The 19,584-nt window shown below is 46.7% G+C and overlaps 7 protein-coding genes across 7 annotated transcripts; 6 read left to right on the forward strand and 1 right to left on the reverse strand.

Annotated features, from left to right (window-relative positions):
- Nucleotides 1-466: 466 nt before the first annotated feature.
- K444DRAFT_629743 (uncharacterized protein) lies at nt 467-1,587 on the forward strand (the record flags this gene model as incomplete). Its single annotated transcript, XM_024883103.1, has 2 exons — nt 467-1,111; nt 1,174-1,587. The coding sequence occupies 2 exons, from the start codon at nt 467-469 to the stop codon at nt 1,585-1,587; spliced, it is 1,059 nt and encodes a 352-aa protein (XP_024736782.1).
- Nucleotides 1,588-1,800: 213 nt separating this feature from the next.
- K444DRAFT_401978 (uncharacterized protein) lies at nt 1,801-2,542 on the reverse strand. The gene has a single exon (XM_024872532.1). It carries the CDS (start codon nt 2,365-2,367, stop codon nt 2,014-2,016), a length of 354 nt encoding a protein of 117 aa, XP_024736783.1. The 5' UTR covers nt 2,368-2,542; the 3' UTR covers nt 1,801-2,013.
- A 3,523-nt stretch (nt 2,543-6,065) lies between these two features.
- K444DRAFT_722720 (uncharacterized protein) lies at nt 6,066-7,442 on the forward strand (the record flags this gene model as incomplete). The annotated part of the gene is made up of 3 exons (XM_024888563.1): nt 6,066-6,384; nt 6,474-7,351; nt 7,395-7,442. 3 exons carry the CDS (start codon nt 6,066-6,068, stop codon nt 7,440-7,442), a joined length of 1,245 nt encoding a protein of 414 aa, XP_024736784.1.
- Nucleotides 7,443-8,085: 643 nt separating this feature from the next.
- Nucleotides 8,086-8,559, forward strand: K444DRAFT_589553 (uncharacterized protein; the record flags this gene model as incomplete). Its single annotated transcript, XM_024878114.1, has 1 exon — nt 8,086-8,559. A coding segment is annotated over exon 1 (228 nt), but the record flags the coding sequence as incomplete, so codon positions are not given.
- A 4,894-nt stretch (nt 8,560-13,453) lies between these two features.
- K444DRAFT_589556 (ankyrin) lies at nt 13,454-14,503 on the forward strand (the record flags this gene model as incomplete). The annotated part of the gene is made up of 2 exons (XM_024878115.1): nt 13,454-14,162; nt 14,271-14,503. Coding segments are annotated over 2 exons (942 nt in total), but the record flags the coding sequence as incomplete, so codon positions are not given.
- A 123-nt stretch (nt 14,504-14,626) lies between these two features.
- On the forward strand, nt 14,627-15,610 carry K444DRAFT_612949 (uncharacterized protein). The gene has a single exon (XM_024880242.1). It carries the CDS (start codon nt 14,720-14,722, stop codon nt 15,110-15,112), a length of 393 nt encoding a protein of 130 aa, XP_024736787.1. The 5' UTR covers nt 14,627-14,719; the 3' UTR covers nt 15,113-15,610.
- On the forward strand, nt 15,288-18,343 carry K444DRAFT_402036 (uncharacterized protein). The gene is made up of 10 exons (XM_024872534.1): nt 15,288-15,750; nt 15,803-15,817; nt 15,862-16,000; nt 16,080-16,144; nt 16,191-16,809; nt 16,869-17,119; nt 17,179-17,577; nt 17,638-17,769; nt 17,843-17,972; nt 18,063-18,343. Exons 1-10 carry the CDS (start codon nt 15,463-15,465, stop codon nt 18,272-18,274), a joined length of 2,250 nt encoding a protein of 749 aa, XP_024736788.1. The 5' UTR covers nt 15,288-15,462; the 3' UTR covers nt 18,275-18,343.
- The last annotated feature ends 1,241 nt before the right edge of the window (nt 18,344-19,584 follow it).

Raw genomic sequence — 19,584 nt, forward strand, 5'->3', positions numbered from 1 at the left:
CCGGCTCGCGCGTCGGCGATCGCCTCGCATCCGCGCCGACGGACAGGGGCTTGGCAGAAACATGTGAAGCGCAGATGACCGCAACACGCGCTTCACAACACCACCAACCCAACGAATGGCTGGGCTGTCCTCGTACGAGCACAGCAGCTGAATTGTGCGAGCTTTTCCTTCTCTTCTTCACGGGATCCTCTTCTCTTCTCGTTGTACTCTTCACGACGCTCTTTCACGCCGAATTGCAGACGAAACCGAGTCCTAGTCCCCTTGCGAATACGAAGCCCGGATTTTGTTGAATCTTGCATTGGCGCGCATATAAACGACAAACTCACGAGAGCAGAGCAGTAGACGTCCCACCTCCATCTGCCTTACCAAACGCGACCCAATTCCTATCCAAACTGTCACCTTGTCGCCAGTAATCCTCCACGAACTCTCTCGTCCGGAGAAGCCGGCGCCTCCTGCAAACCTCGAAATGTCCTCCTCCAAGATCCTCCGCCCCAAACCCCGGCGTCCCTACGAAACCTTAACCCCCCAATCCCCTCCCTCGCCTCTCCTTTCACCCGCCGCAATAGACGACACGCCCTCCCGCACGCACTCGATCCTAAACCTCACCTCCAGCACCCTCCTAGGAATCTACTCGCAAACCGGCTACCAAAGCGACCTACAATCCGACCTCCCGTCGACCCCCTCTTCTCCACCTACCTCTGCCCCTATCCGCCGTCGACTTTCAACCTTACCACCAGTACACAAACCCACCACCCTCGAACTCGGCTGGAAATTAGGGTTGCGAGGAGTACTGCTCTTCGGAATGGGCATGGGCTACGGCTTACTAGTCCGCCATCTCCACGACGACAGACGACTTGCTCCGTTCCAGGTGGAAGGGATTATCAAGCCTAGAGACGACGCTGGATATTTACTGTTCTGGGGAATTGCGGGCGTGGCGTTGGGGAGTTTGTTACCGTGGGTTGACACCCTGTTTGCGGTCCCGCAACTGGATACGTCGGTTTTTGAGAAGAAAAAGGAGGAAGAAGAGGAGAGCGAAGGGGGAATTTGGGGCGCGGATTGGACGCCGGTTGTGAGGAGCGTGGGGGCTTTTGTGGGGATTGCTTATGCCATTGTATGTCCCCCTTTACGCTCTTGTTTTATCTCTTGTGATGGTGGTGCTAATGTGCTGTGCAGAGAAAACTCCCTTGGACTTCAACCCTACAAGCCTCTTTGACACTCGCGCTTGTGAACCCAGCCCTCTGGTACCTAATCGACCGCTCCAAACCAGGATTCATCCTCTCCACCGCCGTTGGCGCCACAGGCACGGCTCTCCTGCTCGTCTCGAATCCAGATATGATGCCCTCTCCAGCCTCCTCAGGGAACTCAACTTCGAAATATCCCTATTTGGGGAAAGGCGGGAATTGGGCAGGGGAATGGGTGGGGAGAGAGAGTATCGAGGGCGCTGTTTGGATATTGAGCGTGTTGTTTTGTAGCTGTGTTTGTTTTGGGAACATTGGAAGGCGATTGGCGCTGAGTGGGACTGGGACACGAAAAGTGATACCCGCGAGAATGCTGAAAAGTGGGAATAGTGAGGATTCGAGGAGGTAGATGGCGAAATGGGGCTGTGGTCATGTTCGAATTGTGGAAAAGTTTTAAGTTTCATATCATTGTTGTTGGATGCATGGGATGGATAAAGGTTTGGTGATTCGGCATAGGAGCATGATGGATATACCACGAGCAGGTTCGAGGGAGCTGAATGGAAATCTCTGCACTTTACTTGAACTCAGGCGCTTGGGATCATCTTGGAACATTAGAGGCACATGTGTGATTGTTCCCCTGAACTTGGCCTGTGGCTCACTCGAAGCATACGGTGGCGTAACGCACAATCTCCCCAAGCCGTAATGGGAGCACATTGAATATCATGTATTATCATCGCCTGACTGAGAAGATTGCTTTACGCCCAAGTGGGTCTGTATCCTCAATTTCAACATCCAAATGAAATGATGGAACAGAGCGTGCCGAGGAAATTAAGCCCTAGCCTTTGGCTTCCGCAAACACTCTCCCAATCCCACCCAGGCCTCCCAATGACATCCTTTGCAAAAGTGCTTTGCCCTTCCCATCCTTCGTCTTAGGGTCCACCCCATACTTCAACAGCATCTTCACAATTGCTTCCTTTTTCTTCATATCATCAATCATATCTCCCATAACCGCAGCAGGCAATGGCATCCGTCTTTTCTTATTCCTCACCTTCACACTCGCTCCATTCCTGAGCAGCTCCTGAACATCAACACAACCACCATGTACAACCCAATGCAGAGCAGTTTTGACCTTCGCATCTCTGTTGTCGAGGTACGTGCATCTGGTTATGAGGAGCTTCATAATCGTCATGGTTCATAGATTCATCATAGCCGTTGCCCGAGACGCAATTTTCGTCAATACTTTCTCAGCATTATTAAACTCTTTGTCGTCATCCGGCACCCCCACCCGCACGAAGCAGGACGCAAAGTACAGCGGAGTAATAAGATGACCCAATTCGGCACTTCGCGAATGCATTGTAGGCAGGGGTCCGACCTTTTCTATTCAGAACTGTGATGTTGGCCTGGTGACCGACGAGCAACTTGACGATGTGCACACTCTTACCCGCTACTCTGGGGTTACAGGTGGCAAGATGAAGCGGCGTATCCCCATCATCATCAATAGTTTCGATGTCTGCGCCACTGGCCATCAACAGCTTCGCACCGTCGTCGAGATCGAGCTGCAGCGTAATGACGAGGTGTTCGACGAAGAATATCGCGTTCCGAGGAGCGGATCCATATCATAACAAATCACTCACCATCGGCGCGTTGCCAAGAATGGCAGCAATATGCAGCGCGGTGCGGCCCTGCTTATCCTTGCCAGTAACCTTGCTCCTCCACCCAACAGTGGCTTTATGAGCCAGTTCTTTTACCATCTGCGGCCCAATGGAGCGCCGTGTACAGCACCCATCCTTGTCAACAGTATGAATGTTCGCTCCATGGGACAAAAGGGTCTTAACAGAGTCAAACTAGCCACTTGCTACAGACTCTGATAATGCCGTTCGCTGAGCTTGGGTATCGCGAACTTCGAGGTTGGCTTTCTTGAAGCTTCCTGCAGCGAGCGGTGACAATCAGCGCAGGCTCTTTGCTTTCCGCTTTGGCTACTGTCTTGGAGTTTTGTCTTCGCTGGAGCGCGGACTACACTTCCTCTGATCCCGTTTCGAGCATCTTTTTCACGGCTTCCTCTGCAAGCTTTTGTATAATGAAAGCCATTCCGATTCAAGGCAGATCAGTGATCGAAGAGAAGAGTTAGTTCTGTTTTTGGGGCGTAATTTTTAGCAAACGAAAATTGCTGGTTGAAGAAATTGCTGGTTGAAGAGCCATTGAGGGTCCGTTGTAACACAGAAATAGCTGCTACATGATCTTTATGCGCCACTACCCCATTAGGATAGAGAGAGAGAGCAAATGTTTTGTGAACCTCCAATGGACATTCATGAGGCGTCGAGAAGGTGGCTTTTCATTGAAAATGCCAAGTGGCCTAGATGGTAGGTGTGCCACGCACCACCCGGGCTTCATCTTGTCACTACACCACAGCAAGAATTCCACCAGTATGAGAAGACAGAAGGCAATAGAGAACTACCGTAGTTCCACAGAGCAGTAGTTATTTGTAATTTCTGTATTGTCCGCAAACTTTGACCTTAAGCTAGGAACTGCCGCAGCGTGTTCTACGTCGGTTACTGTACAAACTGAGCTTATATTGTATTTTCACATGCAATGGGATTGAACTTTAGACAATAGCGAATCCGTGGAAGACCAGTTAATTTATAGAAACCCTTATAATTATTAATTACCCATATACAGGCATTCTCTCCCTTGAAGATTACCTGCTTTTTGATGATAATGGTTGGACTTGACATACTCTAGTGATTTTTGCTAAAATAATTAGTTTGTAACTACTTGTGGCAGAAATTCTGGCATTTTCAAACATCAGGGCTTAGAGAAAGGGGGACATTAATTTCTCGTCGTCTTCTTGAAAAGAGCTGGACCATCACTAGGACGTATCTCTTTGGGACATCACGTTCGAGAAGTGGGTTCCGACTAGTGTGATGAAACGATGTAAGGATTTGCACTTTGAGAGTCAGTGAAATCTGCAATGCTTAGTGCCCCCAATTCTGACGTTAAGGGAAAGACAGTCGAGACATTGAAAAGAGATCTCTGGTTCAGAAACGGGGTTTAATAACCTGTCAATTCTGGACTTGGAACTACACAGCTTGTTTTTGGAGGTTTACAGGAATGGGTTAATTGCATTGCAGAACCATCAGCTCTTCTCCAGCGGCCATACTTTGATGAAAGCCTGCAGCGGTGATCCAAGAAGAGAATATATATGCTTTGAGTCTTTGCCTGAGATTTCTGAGAGCGAGAAGCGAGTCTGCGTTGTAGCTGAAACAGGTATGGATATTGCTCAGCATATCAGCACTTCTTCCGGCTTCCATTCTCTGAATGCTAAAAAAGAGAGTCGGGTTTGATGCTGAAAAGGCTCACAAGAGCTAACGATCCCCTCCAGATGAGCCACTCAAACCCTGAGATATTCTCGCGTTTAGTGGCACAGAGTTTTCTTGGAATATTAAGCCTCTGCCCCTGCTCTCTACCATTAGCACTCACAACATCACCATTATCTGCATCGCCTTTTCCCCCATTAACCAGTTCATTTTCCGTGACATTGGGGCAACTTTCGTTGGTAACTTGGTAAGCTCACCCTAGGTTCCAGAACGCCAGCATGTTTCTCAGCATCGTTCGAAAGATCAACCACCTCAGCACCCATCCGCTCACTCCGTTTTTTTGCTTTTGAGCATAAAAGCGTTTGGCTCTGGGAACAGAAAAGCAGTGAAGATCCGTCCAGGAATACCTTGCTATAAATGGACCTTCAACCTCTCGATCGGCTTCCCCAAGCACAATCCACACGACCGATAATGCGAGCAACGAAAATGCAGTAACGAACGCTGGTTTGGCAAACGGCTAATTACACTTCATCTTCAGAACTATGGGCGTGGTAAGGATTGGAACGACGTTCGTCGTTGTTCCGTTAAAGTGACCGAGAACCCCTTTCTTACCAACGACAGCAGACGCCGCGTTGTCAGTGAAGATCAGATTAGGAATCAACGAAACTGATAGCTCTAGCCGACGAGCCTAGATGACCCGGTGGCAGTTCCCACCGTAGTCTATCCCCGCGGCTAAAGCCCCTCCAGTCGCAGCACATATACTATTCATCGATCCCTAGTAAAAGTCACTACCTGGTAGGTTGTCCTCAAATATGTTGCTCTGTGACGCGAGGAACGCAACACTGAACTCAGTAAATTGCATAGATTTCTACCATACAGTGGAGGCATTTGGGTGACTTTGGAATTCATAGCCAAGATGATAGTCAACGAAAGCCAGTTTCGGTATTAGACATCAATACTCCCATACCATGAATTCGATTTCAGGGAATTTGAAGGGAGAGATTTCCTTGCAGAGTTTTGATTCAGTCAAAGTCCGCAACGGACTCGGAGAGCAAACTATGAACGTTGGAGAGTAGAACAAGTAAATATACTGCAATTGAACGGCCGGGAAGCATTATGTTACGATAAACACCGAGGCACAATTGAAGACAAGAACTCGGCAAACCATATGGAGCTAAGAATACTATAGAGGAGGAACCACAGAGACAACTCCAGGAGCGAAGGCGCACCCCCCTCTTGCAGTAAAGCGTATAACGCCTCGTTTAGTCAGCAGTATAGTCTCAGTCTCACTCACATCGAGACACCTGAGCATGCTTAAGCATCAAAGCCTCCAGACCTTGATATTCATGAACCGTGTCCCAGGCAAACTGGCCCCTGAGGAGGTGCCATACACGTTGCTCACAGACACCGCCTGCTAGCCTTCTACGTGTCTTGCCCCAGCCTTCTCTAGCTGGGAGACCTTCGTCACATCTGTACACCAATCTGAAAGCCATATCTACTCAACTCCTTAGTGGAAGAAAGCACACGGTCTACTAATCGGCCTACAGCTTTGAAAAAGTCACCGGAGGCGATGATGGACCACGACGTGGAGGTCGCTCTTTGGCAGCGAGGAATTTTGCTTGAAGGAGACCAAGAAATTGGACCTGCCTGCTACCTCTTTGAAGCTTCCATCTCAGCCTTCTCCACACTTTTGCAAGTTCTTACTGCTGATTCAGTTCATTATGATTCAGAATCATACGGAAGTCTCAGGGAGGAGTTCCGGAAGTTCTACATGTGGAATGAAGGCTTTTCGACGCGCACCGGGGACCTAGACCACGTTTTAGCCTGCTCTAAAAATCTTAAGGCAACAGTCTTAAGCCTGATGGTTCAATGGGTTAAAACCGTCTCTAAAGGTATGTCAATATATCGCTGATTACAAGGTATCGACCGACACAGATCTCCGTGATGTATTTCAATGACTGATCTCTGTGCCTTGCCTTAGTACCGGAAATCATGCCCGAATTTGACTGGTCTTCTGTCTTCACCAAGTTTACCGAGCTCCAAATGATCACCGGCAAGGTAGAGCAGGTCGCGAAAGCTTCGATCTCAGACATGAAATCACAATATTCTGTTTTTGATAGCTTCAACCTTGAAGACGGTTCGGAATCGGATTCAGATTCAGACCTTGAATCATATATGAGCGAATACGTCTTTGAAGACATCATTGAGGATTTAAGTACGTATATGGAAAGTTTAGCCGATCTATCACCTTCTCTCGATCACCCCGCCACAGACCATGCATTCATCGAGGACGTTAACACATCACTCATCGATGAATTCTCAACTGTCTCCGAACCCGCCAAGCCTTTTGTCTTGATAATCAGGGATCGTTTCCCATCTTTGGACGCTGGTATCGCCAAAAGATTAGGAGAAGCTAATTGGCAACGACGGGAGCGACTGCGGATGAAGCTTGCCTCTGCTCCCGAAATGGGAGAGTTCTACGCGGAGGACGATGGCAATTCAAGCACTGGAGACACAATCGTCGATGCAGGCCGGCAAGTGGTCGAGGATCAGCAAACGATAGTGGGCACTGCCCGTTCGAGTATCAGCGTTACAAGGACCTTTCAGTCAACCACGATAGAATCTCGATTCTCAGATCCGTCTATATTTGACAATGCGTCAATTCATGTCCCTACTCCTGGTCGGGTTCGCCGTGCTGAATCAGTAACATCATTCGCTACTTCAGTAGCCCGGGGGATGGACTATGGGCAACGGAGAGTGCCCAATTTGCCAGTAGACCATGTTTATGGATCGACGTTTCAATGTAACATATGTGGTGATACTTTGACAACGATCCGGCACCGTTCAGATTGGAAGTATGTATGATATCTCTTACGAGTTTTAGTAGCTAACTATCTTGAAGGAAACATGTCTTCAACGACCTGGAGCCCTATATCTGCCTCTTCAGTAACTGCGATCTCGGGCTGCAAACTCTTCAATCACGACGAGAATGGAGTTACCATGAGTTCCAGGCGCACCGTGTAAATATATGTTGAAACTGGTACGCTACCATAGCTAGCTCACCAGTCCTTCCAGCACCAGGTTCAACCACTAATTTAGGGTTCTCCACTCTCATTTGTCATGCGTCACTCGCTGAGCTTACCAAGCTTACTAGTATATCGTCATTTTGATTACTTTTGATTTATCAGCTGATTGATAATGTATCGGAGAAAGCGGGCTCGGCATCACCGGTATCGCCGAAGGGTAATGGGAATAAATCCCTTACTTTAGACACTTTTCCTCTGTTTTTACACTTCACTCTCCTGTATCTAGTCATTCTACAGATTGTCAACCTCCAATATATCGATTTTCCATCAATAAATCGATCACTTTCCAATAATATAGAATGGCACTGCAATCTTTGCAAAGACATATTTGAGACACAGGAGCTCTTTCGGCGACACATCAATAAGTCACACGGTAGTGACATTGCCATGTCTCAGGTGGAAGAGTTCATGTCTGTTTCAAAGCGCCTACTTCCCTGCAAGGTCGAAGATGAAATATGTCCATTCTGCTTGACAAAACCTTCTCAATCCCAAGGAGGGTTTGCTAGTCATGTAGGGAAGCATCAACAAGAGATATCTCTGGCAGCACTACCAACGCTGGAAGATTTTTCAGATGATGAAAGTATCAACGATGGCAAAACCTCTGACGACGACGATGACGACAGTGACGATAACGACAACAGCGGAGAAGATTTCAGGAAGAAGAAAAAGGGCACGGACGATACCCAAACAGAAAAAGGAGAAAACTCTGCTCCTGGTAACTCGAATCTCACTGGTAGCTCTAAGCCAAAATCGATGACTTCACAGACTGCTGCACTTGGGTCTGCTATACAAGCCCCCGTTTATTTGCCTTTCAAAGTCAAGGCCGTTTGCGAATATATATCTCCTTTCAATGACACCCTTCAGTTTCCCAGCGAGCAGATAATCACAGTCACCCAGGAAGAGGAAGGTGATTGGTATATAGGGGAATACATGGATACTTCAGGTGTGAAGCAGAAAGGCTTCTTTCCTAAGAAGTTTGTGGAGAAATACGAATCTGCCGATGCTTTGCTATCGACGAACAGCGGTTTAGTCGTATCCTCGCAAGTCGAAACGATAACATCGGGCATTCCCCCTTCCTCGGCAGGAGACGATCCGAACAAAATGAACGAAAAGGGACAACCAGATGCGAAAATTACTACCAGCGAGGGACGAGAAATTGACCCGAATCATTTCATTGCTGAATCGATCGATGCCCAGTCCTTGCCCTCCTCGGAGAAAAAGAAACTCAAGTACCCTTTGCAACCTTCAGAGCCTGAAAATCGCCTTGATATCCTCTTTAAATCACCGGCTGTCCCCCAGCGTTCACACAGTCTATCGCAAGATAGCCAGCAGTCCACCGGTACCACAAAGGGTCCTCAGAGTCGTCTCATGCTTTCGATTCAAAACTTTGAAAAGGCCTTGGAGAATTGCGAGGAACTGTGGCAGCATCTTCCGTCTGGCTCCAGCGAAAGTCTCACTGTCTTAGCATCCCTTGAAGGCCAATTGCTTTTCCTGCGAAAACCTAGTGGGTACATCGCTTCTCGCTCTTCCCACCTGAGTTCCTCAGGTATTGAAACATTAATCGAGAATCTGGCTATTTGTCGGACGCAACTGTTACGCCTGCAGAAGGTTCTCGAGTCTGTAGATGGACGTGCGGATGAAGCAGAGAACTTCCCAAGATTTACCCGCCAATGGATGTTATCGAAGTCTGAGCTTAGCGAAGCCCAGGATATCCTCACTGAACTTCGAGTACGGACGGAAATGCTGGAAAGGATCTATACGCCACGTTCTCTCCGGAGAACCAAAGTGCGCCCCGAGGAAGCCGGACCCAGCTTCAAAGATGATTACGAGAAATACCAGCCTCCTTTGAGCGAGCAAATAGGATCGACATTCCAGGCTGCCTCAGCCGTGGAGCACCCAGCCCTTAATGCTCATCCCATAGACGATTCCAGTGACGATCGTGCCTCTGAAACAGCGGTATTTCCGGCAAAACTTCCATTCGATAACAATATTGAAGAGCAGGATGGTGATGTAGTATATCCATGCAAAGGTTGTGGCGAAATTGTGAGTCAACCTGATGTATTTTATTTTCCATACTATTAGCTTATCAGACATTTTCCAGTTGGAGGAAGGAAAAGCGTTCGAACTTGGTAAGTCTAGTCGCATCTCACTGTTTTGAGTGTTTATTTACCGATTATAGCTGGGAACCGATGGCATCTCAACTGCTTCCGGTGCAATACCTGTGGGGTTTTGCTTGATTCGGACGCAAACCTTCTTCTCCTCGGCGACGGCTCGCTCATATGCAACGACTGCACATACTCATGCAGCGCATGCGGCAATAAGATTGAAGACCTAGCTATCCTTACAGGAGACCAGGCATTTTGCGCAGCCTGTTTTCGTTGCAGGAATTGCAAACGTAAGATAGAGAATCTCCGATATGCTCGGACCCCACAAGGCATATTTTGTATGAGCTGTCACGAATCTTTAATGGAAAGAAGGAGGAGGAAATCTAGAGCTGCGGCAAATGCGAAGTTGAAAGAGGGTCAAGGCCACTCTCTTGTCGATAGGTCCCTCCCTCCGCCACTGCCGCTACCACAAAGAGCGTTTCTGCAAAGCGCATCTTCGTCCTTAGATCTAGAGGCGTTTGGCACAGGCATCAATTTACCAGAAGCTGATGTTCCACCTGAGCTTTCCCCTAAACCACATCGAGGCGATACCCTGTAGGTATCTTCTCGAGGCACGCCTCACCAATTCTGCATCTTCTTCCCGCATTAACATCTTGGGTGGAGCGCTGGATTAATACCTGCGGGTAATGCGTAGGTCAAGTGCTCGAACTGCAACGGATCTGGGAAGGTTGATAATTAGTGTAGATGGCTAGTGACTTGATGCGACAATGGTTAGATAAGGGGAACTTGATCACCGTGTGGTTTTCGCCTCGAAATATTTTCCTATACCTTTGTGCAAATAGAGAGGTTAATAATTCAGATCTTTAAGATATGTCTTATATCGTACTACTTGCGAGTCTTTTGGGATCTTTGATATCGCTAATCAGTTGGATCTTAGTCGGACCCTCCGGTCCACTGTTCCTGCTCCTACTCCTGCTCCAGCTTCTGATTCGGCCTCGGAAACGGTTACAAAAAAGTAGTAAACGGTATTTCCAGGAATAGTAAAGAATGTCTGCAGTACGACATTAGACCAGTGCGCCAGGTCTGTCTTACTTAGCTCTCATTAATACTCTTCCTTACAACGCGCCTTAAACATTTTCCGGGAGTCGTTATTGGCCTTATGTGAAAGAACTAGCATTCTTAGTAGTTCTAGTAAGCGAGACTCTTATAAAGAGTAATGTAATGGAGATATAAAACAAGTAGTAATATATAGAGAAGAATGGGCTTCCATAGCATGGGATTATAGCGTATAAGAAATAGAATTAGAGAGTGAAGGTTAATTGATTTCTAAGAACTAAGAAGGAGAGAGGAGTAATATAAGCGGACTGCGGACTAAACGGATGTCCGGAGGTCATATAACAGAACCCACGTGACTAATAGAAGTAAAATCCCTACTATAATAAGACTATTAATAATAGTAAATTGGTTTTGCTACTTTAAAGCAAAAGTTAGTATTAAATAAATAATTAAAAGCTTGTTTAAAATACTCAAATACTTAGTATTTAACAAATAATTAATACTAGTATTAATTATTAAGTATTAAATACTTATTATTAATCTTATTGTTACGCTCTGCCGCTTTACTAGTAAGTTTAGCGTCACGTGACTGCAATAACGCATGCGGCTGTGCTAGTATTTAGAACACCAAAGCTCCCGCACTCAAGAGCTTCTCTCCTTAGTTTAGAATCTTCGGAATTGAGCCACTTTACTGCTTTCCAAGCCTAGAGACCCGGTCTCGTGACACTTATATAAATTTGAATTTTCTTGAACTTTTTAATTACTTAGTAATAAAAACTTAGCCTAAAGAATTTATAAAGCCTTTATAAGTATTATAAATATCTTATTTTAAGGCAACTTATATAGTATTGCTTGAGAAGTACCTTATGTAATTATTAATAATTAAATAAATATTAATTTGCCAGATTCACGTGACCCGCACGTGACTACTCTTGAGTTACTCTAGAGTAGTACTCTACCCTACTCTACTCAAGTACCATATTACGCTACTCAAACTCTACTCTACTCTACTCAAGACTACTCTAGAGTTACTTGAGTAGCTTGAGTAGTTTTTCCCCACACTGGCTTCCAATTAGACTGGATGCCCTGAAGGAACGGATTACTTTCTCGTTACCTTTGATTATTTAATCCTCTCGCAGATACATCCATCTTTAATGACTGCAGTAAAGCCAACAAGCTTAACGGTAACTCGGAACTCCACCCCTCCCGATAGCAAATTATCATCCGATTCTGTGCTTGAGCCTCGGAATCTGAGGTACTTGTATACAAGTTAGGTTAGTGTTACTCCGGCGGGTTTACTTCAACCACTTCGAGACTGTGAGACAGTGTGTACGATGCAGATCGGGCTGACTCTTAATAAAATGCGAACAATCGTGGAGTCCTACCAAGAGCAGGCTGGGAAGTTTCTCAGAACGGTTTGGGGTCCCAAAGTTCAGCTCCGGGGGAAGTGGCATCTTGAGTCCAATCACTGAGTTTCGGCCCCGTCCCTTCCACATTTACCGCAGGTTCAGCTGGTCCTGCACCTCACACCGCTCGACCTCTCATCTCCACCCTACGAAAATCACCCACGACCTTTTCCCACCAAGAACCCCGAGATCTGCAAGGATCCGCGTTGCTGTGGCTTATTTGGCCGCTCTAATGCTCAATGTATATTCTTCCGGGCCAGCCCACGCCAGCTAGAAGATCTTGGTGTCAACCGCGGGCAACGCATTCATCGCAAATCCCGCGATTTCAAATCCAGACGCAGTGTCGAGTTGAACAAGAAACCTTGGCGTCAAATCAGAGCCGCATCATCTTTATGCGGCACACATAACACGGCACGGCCCACACCTCTCCGCCTTGGGAACTTCTTCCGAGGCTTGGTATTTCTGGCTTCAAAGCTGGGCTGAAGACTGCAGACTGCAGAGAATACCAGGGACTTCTCGGCCCACGCTGCAGAATTAACCATCAAGCCCACCCGCAATCGCATTCAGCCTCTCGGTGGAAATGCGAACACTCGAACAGTCCCCAGTTCCCATTCCCCAATGCCCAGGCTCAACCACCAGGCTCAGAGTCCCCCGCCCTAAAGTTCCAGTCCGAATTATTGAACAAACGAGGCTGCACGGCAAGGGCGAACAGCCTGTCCTACGGGTGGATTCGCCCCCAAAATAATGGAAGACGTGCAGGCGCCACAACCCGAGCTGAGGAGCTGGGGGCAGCGAGGTCAGGATGCATCTATTTGAGCGTGGCTCCCCCCACAACCAACCTTCTTTTCTCCATCTTTTTCTCTCGCTGAAAATGCGATTTGGCTGCGATGGCGAGCCCTTCGGGAAGTTTCTCCAATGGAGGAAAAGATACAACCATGACCGAGGATAAAATGGAAAGGGGTGAGGCGCGGCAATTTTCGAAGAGGCATTCAGAGAAGAAACATTCCGGACTCTCCACTCCCGGGGCCAAAAAACGTATGTAGGATGCAATATACCAGGTGCATTCTTGAATTTGCTAACTCCTTGCTGACAGAATCATCTTTCCGAAAAGCTACCGCCAATGGACATCCAGGCCCTCCACCCTCCGGGACACCGTATCTCTTACCAATCAGAAACCCCTTGGAAATGCCGCTCAAATCTCAAGTCATTTTACTGCGCTATGCTGTCACACGTGGTGATGATGAGCAAGCCGCTTTTTACATGCGCCAGCTGAAAGATAAAGATATGCTTGAGTCTGCGGGATTTACAATGCAGGACGCTGCTGGCAATGGCCTGCTCCAGATTGCAGCTCTCGGTGGACACTCCAAGGTCGCGGAAATACTTTTAGATCAAGGAATCAATATCAATTCTGTTGACCGTAACCACGGCACCGCATTGCAGGCTGCTATCTACATGGGGGGGAAGGGTCCGAATGAGGTCATTCGATTGCTCCTCGATTGGGGTAAAGCAAAAATCCCTGATGGCAGAGTCAGAGACAAGATCAATGTCAATACGAAGGGCGGCTACTACGGCTGTGCTCTGCAGGTCGCTGCATATAGAGCCAACTCCGAACTGGTGTGCGAGCTTGTCAATGATTGTAATCCTAAAGCAGATGTGAACATTGCTGGCGGGAAATTCGGCTTTCCTCTTCAAGCGGCAGTGCGGACTGGTCGCCGAGCTGTTGTCAAGCCCATACTCTCCGTTAAATCAGATCCAGTGAACATCAATGCCAAGGGGGGAAAATATGGAACCACATTACAAGCTGTAGCCAGGGGAAAGTACAGAACGAGGGAGAAATTGCCAGAGATATCTCGAGGACAGGTTTTGAGTCAGAAAGCACAAAGCTCACTAGGTAAACCCATCGACCTTCACAACAACGCTAGTGAGGAAGACTACCGTGAAGTTGCCAATATGCTGTTTGAAAACGGTGCAAAGATGGATGGCGGGAGTGGAAAGTTGGACAACCCCATCAATGCAGGTGAGTAGTCATGCTTTGGTCATCTGGAAATTCTTTAGTCGAATTTATATCAAGATATTGAACTATCGGATAATATCGGTCAATTACTAATCCTTCATCCACGTTAAGCTGCAAGCTCTGGAGACCCGGCAATGCTTAAATTAATGCTGAAGCATTGTGAGAAACCGGACCTTCCTTGGAAGGAAGACAAGGGCAGAGTATTGACAAAAGCATTGCTGACTGCGATCACCCTGTCACCCGAAAAATCTCCTGAGAATCCTCCTGAGAAGCAGTTAGCGTTGGTTAAATTACTTGTCGAGAATGGTGCCAACATTCAGTATAAAATATCTGGCTCCTTATCCAGCCTTCCGCTTGAAGCAGCTGCTACAAAGGATCTACTGCTTATCGTCGAGTATCTTTTGGAAGTGCAAGATAATCAGAATCAAAGAGTCGATCTTTGTGCTGAAAGTGGCATACACGGCACGGCCCTACGAGCTGCAATCGCTGCTGAACACGAGAGAGTTGCACAATGCTTGATAACTCATCAAGCGAAGAAGTTCAAACTCCAAGAGCTGTCAATGGCCGACTCATCCAATTTGTCAACTAATACACCAACAAATGAGCCAACAAATGTGCAAGCTCCGGTGATGCCGAGTGCGCAAGCAACAGCGGAACCAACAATTTCCGCGCTTGCAGGCTCCAATGGGACGCCCTCGGCCAAGGGCATTGAGAATGTCCGAAAGCGGGCAGAATCGATATGCAGAGACGGAGAATATGGGAACATTCTACAACTGGCCACCTCCCGAGGCCTTGTATCGACGGTCGAGCTTCTTCTCAAATATGGAGCCGATCCAAACATACAAGACACCTCGGACAGAAGAGCTCTGCACATCGCTTCATGGTTTGATTTTCCGGAGATCGTCGATCTCCTCCTAAGTCATGGAGCCGAGATAAATGCAAAAGATGAGTAGGGTGCAACAGCTCGAGACCAAGCTGAAGAGTCACTCGATCGAGGTGGTCATCCTGGGGGAAGTGAGGCAGACCTTCAGAGAATCCGGCAGACGCTTGCAGACAAACTAGGGGAGATCAACCGCGAGAAACCTGGTACCGAGTTCAAAGGCCCCAAAAAGACGATGGCCAAGCGGGAGTCGAAAAGGGAAAGGGAAGGCCAACGTCTCAAGAATTGAATGTGAAATCAAGAGAAGTTGGGATTGGCGCGACAGAGACCACACTAACATCGACAGAAAATCTTTCCGGGGTAGTCAAATCAACTTCCACAGGAACAGATCCAAGGTCAACAGAAGTCAAGCCAGAGAATGCAATGAAGGCGTTGCCAAAGGCTGCAGGATCACAAAAAGCGAAGCCAGTGTTCACAATGCCCTCTTGGATTCCTGGACTTGGATTTCACGCGACTATAGTTGATATCTGGGAATCTGAGGCAAAGACTGACTACGAAGAAACCGTTTTCCAAGAGTGTCTTTTGTTGAAAGAACCGAAGGTTGACGAGATTCTATATCATAAGGCAATCATAGATGCTATTATGAAATACGACGCCAAACCAACGGGAGCCAGGGAAAAAGTGAGATGGATTCACCTACCTACAAATAACGTTAAGTTTTCTCCAACTGTGATGGCCATGACGCATGCACTGACTGAATCAGATGACCTGGGCTGAAGTACGCACATGATGCAATTTTTGAAGAGAAGCTTACACGAACAGATGTTGATGACGGGTCTTTGCAATCAGAAAAAGATGCCAGTATATAAAAGTATCTGGGGAACGGACCCTTTTTACACTTCGCCAGATCTTTCTCCCCATTCTCGTTTCATAACGCCCCAATGCGGAAGGCTAATACAAGGTGAGAAGACGCTTAAGAATATATTACACGTCTAACTGTTTTTAAATCTTAATTATATTGGCTGATTTTCTCTCCCCAGACGGGCTGAAAACCGAAGGAGATCTAAGCAAAGAGGCAAAAAAACCGGCCCCGTTATTCATGGCTGTGGGTTCCGCTACTGCAAGCCAGTTTGTTTACTGATAAAACATAGATGCCATATATCCACTGGGAAGCTGACCGAGCCCAGACGCTTGTCGCCGAGTGGATCAAGAAAGTCAAATTGGACTCCGAGAAGACAAGCGGAGCTCGAGAGAACAATTTCTGGCCTAGCGAAAAAAATCGCATTGGACTTAATCTAACAGTTAATGTTGCTAAGCACCCTCAAATGACTACTTCTGATGCAGGGGAAATCACCATTGAAACTCAGGACGCAGGAGAAAACTATCTAGAACTTCTCCGACGTTATTTGTTCAAGCGGAGGCCAGTACATTTACGTCGCACTTTGGATCAATACTACTATTCCCATCTGGCAGATACGAACTTCCGGGACGGTGATCAAGTTGTTATGCGTCAGCTAAACGAGTACAAGAAGGAACTCAAATTGAAAGGTAATCGAGAGTACAAAAGGCTGAAGCTCATCCAAAAACAAGAGCAAGAAATAGAAGAGAGCAGCTTCTTCTCAAGAATTTTTCAAAAAGCTTGGCGGAGCCGCCCGATGAAGTTGGAGGAGGTTAATAGCCGGCTGTTCGAGATTGAACAGACACTTTATCGCGACAGAAACAGCCCTATTCTGATGGTAGATCAGCTGTGGCTGTGGGTGGTAGACGAAAGTTTGTTACACATTACTTGATTATATCCTGATACGTCATGCTGATTTGATTTTTCTCAGAGACCGTTGTAACTTGCTTTCCACATCGGCTGCAGTATAAGCGAGACAATGAAGATCTTGATGGGGAAGACAAGACAGATATCCTAAAGACCATCATCACGTACCTTCATAGTCCACGACGGCCAGAGATCGAGAACTCAAATGCCCTTGCTGAATTAATATTCTGCCAATGTGTGAGCATACTTCACCGAGCGGATATGATTCCGGAAGTTGATTTCCTCAAAAATTACTCGATCCGGTCAAACATATGGGTACTCCATCCTTTTTCAAATCATACCTAGGCGATACAATTGCTAACTAGATATGCCAGGCCGACGAAACCATGCAGATGCTAATCCAATTCGTAAAAAGCTTCGAGAACTTTATGGTCTGGATTAAACAACAGCCAGCAGAATCTGAAGAATCGATCAGAAGATTCGAAGACATCTTCAACGTCACAAAACAGACACATCTACTCCGAAACATACAGGATATCAAAGATGAACTTTGCATGCTCGAGGCAGTCTTCCAAGACCAGATGGATGTACTTTGTGCTGCTGGAAAAGAGATCAACAAAGCAAATTTTCACTGCGACGGTTGCGAAGAGGATGAAGCTGTACGAGAAAATATCCGGTGTCCACACAGCAGCATGGTTTTTGTAGATCAAAGTATGAAGCACTGGAAGCAGATAAGGCGCATGCAAGCTCAAGCTGATCAAGCTTATGACACTGTAAGATTCTTAATCATGAGCCCTCCAATCCGGATTAAACGATGATTAACTTCTCTACAGCTCAAGGACCTTTTGGATCTCAAGCAGCAACAGGCAAATGTACTCGAAGCGCGTGTCAGTCGTAACCAGGCAATTTCATCAGGAGAGCAGTCTAAGACAATTATGGTCTTTACTATTGTTACTATCATCTTTGTACGCCCATTTCGCCATCGTTGACATATAGAAAGTCCTACCTCGACAAGTGCAGTAATCTAACATTTGCTAGTTACCTCTGACTTTCGTCACAACAATTTTCACACTTCCCATCGCAGAATTTAGCCGTGTCGTGCTACCTGCAAATCAAACTATGCCAGCGACACCTTTCCTGCCTAAATCCTTTGTGGAACCTTACATAAGTATGCCTTTTCTTATTCCTCCCCCAATGTGGCCGACGATTTTCCCCCCGACTTTAGTATTTCTCAAGCTGACACAGAATCTTCACATAGTTGGCGTGACATTTGCAGTCGCAATTCCCCTGATCATAGCGGCTTTCGAAATACAATGGGTCTTGAATACCTACAAATTGTTCACGCTATGGGTCTCTGAGGAATTGAAGAGGAGAAGAGAGGAAAAGAGGACGAATATGATGCAACATTGTTGGCCGGACTTTTTGGAGGCCAAGAAGAAGGAGATGGAGCAGGATAGCGACCAACCATGACCGGTCTATTCTGTGGCCCCCTGTTAGGTGCTGAGAAAGTTTGGAAGTTATGAAGATGGCGTTCGGAGTAATGTTGTTGAACTGGTACACTCGCCTGGCTAGCTCCCATTCCTTCCAGTACTAGGTTCAACCACTAATTTAGTGTTCTTCAATCTCATATGTAATGCGTCGCTTGCAGAGCTTATTAGCGCTCACTAATATATAGTCATCTGCTTGATCAGCTGATTTATAATGCACGGAGAATACAATGGAACACCCATATCGCCGAAGACTGATGGGGATAAGAATGAAGCTTTGGACACCTTTCTCTCTCTTTTCATGCTTCACTCCGCCTGTATCTTAGTCATTTAGGGCTTGTCAATCATCAATATTATCGCTTTTGCACATCCATATTGCTCCCTTTGCAATAAATGTGCCGTATTTATAGAAAAGAGCTTTGAGCAAGGTAAGAGATAGCGAGCGAGAAGAAGGAGTATGCTTTTGATATTATCTTCTTTGGTGCTTCTTGGGCATCAACCTCAACTTTTAATGTTCTTGCTCTGTCTTCCATGCCGTTGTATTGTTACGGATAGGTCAACCCTATCAAATCCGTATGTCGTTCTTTCCAAATTTGGTTGCCTCGCATTATTAGTATTGACAAACACTGATGAGTGAATTAATATTCTTTCTGCGTCACACGTTCCTTGGACTGCATATTCTCTTCCAAACTCGTAGTAAACTAGGTGAGCGATATAAGCTCTGCCACTGCCGGTTGTGCAGAACAGGTAGCTTGAAAGATAGTACAGTCCTTACATATCCTTGCAATTATAGATAGATTTATTCAAAATCCCGTAATGATTTAATTATCTAACTCGGTTCTCTGTAAGTTGGCAGTGCATTGCTAACTTTATTACTCAATGCCTCTATCCGTTAAGTCTTTGTCTCTTGTGTACTGTACTGTACACCGGATAGCCGTTTGGCTGCGGTGACAATAACAGCTGATTGTTTAACCTGAATTCTCACCTGTATAAAATATGTTTCTGCTCGGAAAGAAGAGCAGGGCTGCTTTATCGGCAATGCTGGGTCAGCGAAGGTGAGTAAGGTGAGGAAAAAATGGGGAGCGGGTAAGTAATAGCCCCTTTAGCCGCGAAGTTAAGTTCGACTATTAGGGGGGCTCAGTGGGAACTGAGGCGATTTGGTCCTCGGCCGCAACCATGTTCCGTAGACCTGAGGTAAGGTTAGCTCCAGGGTGACCGATTTGTGTCCTTGATAAGATGAAAGTCCGAAAGCACATATGCTTGCAAGCCTACTTTCACGCTGTTCGCAGAGAA

The sequence above is a fragment of the Hyaloscypha bicolor genome (genome assembly GCF_002865645.1).
Source record: "Hyaloscypha bicolor E unplaced genomic scaffold K444scaffold_73, whole genome shotgun sequence".
Taxonomy (NCBI): domain Eukaryota; kingdom Fungi; phylum Ascomycota; class Leotiomycetes; order Helotiales; family Hyaloscyphaceae; genus Hyaloscypha; species Hyaloscypha bicolor.